Below are 4402 nucleotides of genomic sequence, written 5' to 3' on the forward strand. Positions count from 1 at the left end.
GCTGGGGAAAGGGAGGTCTGGGCCTCCCTTCTGAAGCTGCTGCCCCCGCGACCCGACCCCGGATAGGTGGAAGAAAATGGATGGATGGACGATCTTACCCATTTTTGACTCGTCTAATCTCCTGGCATGTTATTGGTTATCGTTATTATCGGTTATTGGTCATTAGAAGGAGAAAGTTATTGGTTATCAGTACCAATTCTTAAAATAAGCTATCGTGCATCCCTAGTTATAACTCTGTCCCTTTTAATTAACTTTATTCAACTCGTGAAAGCAGCTAGATGATATGCATTTCTGTAAGGAATGCTAAGTCTTTACTTCTTTTTGTGAAAACATTTCTCCAGATTCGCTGATTGACATTATGCACCATGGTCCAAAGAAGTTTTGTTAGAATTTTAAATTTTAAATCTAATGCATTAATTTGAATATGATTTAAAAAATAAATCTAACCATTCAGACAAGTAAGCAAAAAAAGTGCTTTATCTATATGTTTAAAGGGAACAAATTCTGATAAATAAATACAATACATCCAAATGAAAGCAAACAGAACAAATAGAATAGGACTTAATATTCTAAAAGTTTTGTTGATGAAAAATAATCATTAGTACTTGAGACAGAATACATCTGAAGGTCATAGAAAAGTGGAAACTGCATGCTTTACGATCTACAGATAAGCAAATTACAACCAGTATCACCAAAAACTCCCCAACAGCCCACCTCTGACAACAAACCATCTCCTAACACAGTACATCATACAGGCTGCGGTTGTTGCCTACTACATGTGATTAAAACCAACTTCAGACAGCCGCAGTGAAGTAAAATCTGAGCTGTAGACATGTTAATGAGTGTGCTCCACTTTTGTTAGGTTGGCTTCTTTTAAAGAGGTCAGAATTTCTGTCACGCAGCCTGGTTAGACTGGAATCTGGACCTTGAGTGTAAAACGGGCTAATTGACAGAGGGAATGAGACAGAGCATATGGTTTGATTTTAACAGTGTGGGTGGTGTTTTTCCAAGTCTTACTGACAGCCCTTCCACCTTCCGTTTCTTCCAATTTCTCCTAATTAGATCTGACCTTCACCCTAATGACCGCTCACAGTCGCACTTGGTTTGTCCGAGCTCGCGGTGGGTTTGTCCTTTTGTGCAATTTTTACACATGTGCATAAATAGATACAGATAGAACTTAGCAGGAAAGATCAAAACACCAATAGATCTGCATGCATTCCTAAAGTATGTGCAATAGACAAATGGCAGGTGGTACTCATTTAAGACACTCTCAGGCTTCTTTTCCTGTTTTTCCATTTGCAAAATAAACACGGTTCTTCACATTTTTCATCAGTTTTTCTCAGTAAAAATGGTAATGGCTTATGCTGGCTACTTCACAATGCAGAAGCCATTCAGTGGGACTGATTTATGGTAAAGAGTGTCTCTCACCCCTAAAGAAATCAGACAAGGGTTTTTTTTTAACGTGACTTTAACAGAATTTGGAAAAAGAAAAAGGGTAAAATACCTACTGTTGCCACGTAACAGCATCTACAACAGAGCCGGCGTTCTTCATGAACCTAAAAAAAAGAAGAAAGAAATCATAAAGAGACAAATAAATGAAATTTATTCAACAACTTTTCTTATTCTGTGAAACAAATCTTGTTTGTTATAATTAAAATGAATTTGCTTTGAAAAAAAAATCACCCTAATCTAAAAGAGTGGTATCTTTTCATATTTGAGTGATTATTTTTATTTTTTTATAGTAAGGTTTTAAAACACCAGCTGATATAAATATATATGAACCGTGCACATCTTTCATGTTGTTTATCTACAAATTGATTATTCTTTTATATCAGAGACTAGTCTAACAAAAATTCATTTTTGTTTTTTTCTAAAGGGGATCGTGTCAGAACTGACAACAAAAACAAGAAACATCTTAAAACTTAACCAGCTGTGCTTCTGAAGCTCCAAACATCCTCTAATGACAGAAAAAAATGTTAATATCTGTGTCATCTTTTTAAAAAAAAAAAACTTTACATGAACAAAACTGCCGCTAATATCTGCCCATCTCATCTGTGCTTCTATTTGGCCAAAAACACTCCATATTTGGAGCAAATGGCACAAATGAGACATGCTTTAAAATGCATCTCTTAATATCCTGACACACACATACAAAAATAACTTTCACTACAGTGCCTTGTTTAGTCTTGACCCTCTGATATTTAGACTGTTGAGCAGTTCAGCATCAAATTCTTTTTTTTTGTATGCCTGAGTGCAGCAGAGTGCTACGATTGTCAAACACAAAAGCCACCCCCTCGTAACAGTGTCAAACAYCCAAGAATCGTCGCTTGTTAAATATGAGACCGGGTACCCACGGAAACTCCAGCTCTCTAGTCCCCCCCCACGCACACACACACTTCTTCCTGCTCTTCTCACCACTTATCTTTTACATCAGCCCCATCCCATTAAACATCATTAATCAATCCCAACAGTACAATGCAAACACACGCTTTTTAACTGATGGTATACGGCTCCTAATGGTTACATTCTCATAAAGAACTCCAATGCTTTTGCAAATGCAGACACATTAAGCTATTAGTCTGATATTTTTCAAACCACTACCCATTAAAATGTCCCTGGCTCCCCGTAGATCTAGAAACATATTCAGGCTGAAAAGAGACATCAAACTAAATACTTCTGCATGTGTGTCTAAGAAAGCTCAAAAACGTGGGTAAACTAGCTGACATTATTAGTCATGAACTTGTTTTTAACAACATATCACATCTCCATATATTTTGATTTATGATAGACTTGCTGAATGTGGATCACAGCTGCCAAGAAAATCAGAGAAGGCTTCTTGAAGGTGAAAAATATTATGAAAAGTAGATTTTTTTTCTTGACTTAAATTTTGGAATAAAAAAACTTCTAAATAATATATAGAATAAAACAATATAAAATATTAAAAACATTAAATGCAAAACAGATAAATTCCCACATAAGACTTGTGCTTGCTTTGTGTCTTTGAAGGTGTGACAAGTGTCTTCATAATCTCATGTCTCAGGCTGCAGTTGCTTTTAAATAAGCAACCAGAGTTAAGATGACGCTGATGCAGCTTCTGGCTGAAACCAGCAGGTGGGATATTGTGCCGCCACGTTATCAATCAGCTGACACTTTATTTAGGCTGACATGGTAAAAATGGAGCTAAGACGTTAAACCCCACAGAAGGGGGAAAAGTCATAAACACAGAGCTCTACTGCTCCGTGTGTGTGTGTGTATGTGTGTGAAATAAAATGGGCAAGCCTCTATAAAGTCTCAAACTGCTGCTGCAAACTTTCCACTATGTCCCCCCCCCCTGAATAGAATAACTCAACAAGGAGTGGAATAGTTCATTGTTATACTCACCCATCCAGCAGCAGGATCGCGTTCTTCCGGGGTCGTCCTGCGTTGGGGCCAAAGAGGTGAGCTCGGTGGTAGTAGCGCACAGACTGCAGGAGGCTTCGCAGTTTGGTGTAGTCCTGAGCCAACTGGGTGCTGTTCACTGAGCGACCCACCATGCTGCGGTAGGCGTTGGGCTCTGGTGTTAGGGGATGCAGGACAAAGAGAAAGACAAATATTACAAGAGCAAACATGAGAAGGGGGTASAGAATAATTTTATTGTATTAAGATCTTGCTTTCTTGGAAAATTTCCAACGGCTAGTTTAAAAGAGGGGATAATTGGTCAATTCTCAGTACTGCAGAAAGATRCACTCAGTGTCAGGGGAATGGAGCACACATTGTGGCCTTGCAGATTCATAAAAAGAGCAAAAGAAAAAGTCCACACAAAGAGGAGGGGCTTCACTTTTGTAGACCTACCACTGCTTAATCGTTCAGAGAGTTTCACAAACTACAGATGGTTCAGAACTCAGCCGCCTGTGTAATCACCCAAACCTCATCCTCTGCCCACCACTCCAGTCCTAACAGCTCCACTGGCTCCCAGTTACATCCCGCATCATCTTCAAAATTCTCCTACACATCTTCAAAGCTATCCTTCCCCTCCTTACCTGTCTGACCTCCTGAACATCTCCACACCCTCCCGCTCTCTAAGATCTGCCTCCTCCCTCCAACTCTCAATACCCCCCTACGCCTCAGCGCCATGAGGAGCAGAGCTTTCAGCGCTCTGCTCCCCAACTCTGGAACTCACTACCCCATGGATTATGCAATACCACCTCTCTCTCCCTGTTTAAGACTGGCCTGAAGACACATCTTTTCAAATCAGCCTACCACTGTTAACTCTGATTTTCAATATTTGACTGTTTTGTTCAATCTATCTACATTATTGTATTTTATTACATGACTGTTCTGTACTACTCATTTCTGTTTCTCCCGCACTACCATTATCATTCTATGTATAGTTATTTATTTTCTACTGTACAGTGTCCTTGGG

General features: G+C 39.1%; 1 protein-coding gene across 1 annotated transcript in view; it reads right to left on the minus strand.

The window, feature by feature from the left end:
* Positions 1-4402, minus strand: part of hpse2 (heparanase 2) — a 65063-nt gene that overhangs the window by 23538 nt on the left and 37123 nt on the right. Inside the window, exons 5-6 of the mRNA XM_014023358.1 lie at positions 3382-3553; positions 1509-1556 (exon numbers count right to left, since the gene is read on the minus strand). Of these exons, the coding sequence (XP_013878812.1) occupies positions 1509-1556; positions 3382-3553 (220 nt within the window). The remainder of the gene's footprint in view (positions 1-1508; positions 1557-3381; positions 3554-4402) is intronic.

Source organism: Austrofundulus limnaeus, unplaced genomic scaffold, assembly GCF_001266775.1.
Source record: "Austrofundulus limnaeus strain Quisiro unplaced genomic scaffold, Austrofundulus_limnaeus-1.0 Scaffold0, whole genome shotgun sequence".
Taxonomy (NCBI): domain Eukaryota; kingdom Metazoa; phylum Chordata; class Actinopteri; order Cyprinodontiformes; family Rivulidae; genus Austrofundulus; species Austrofundulus limnaeus.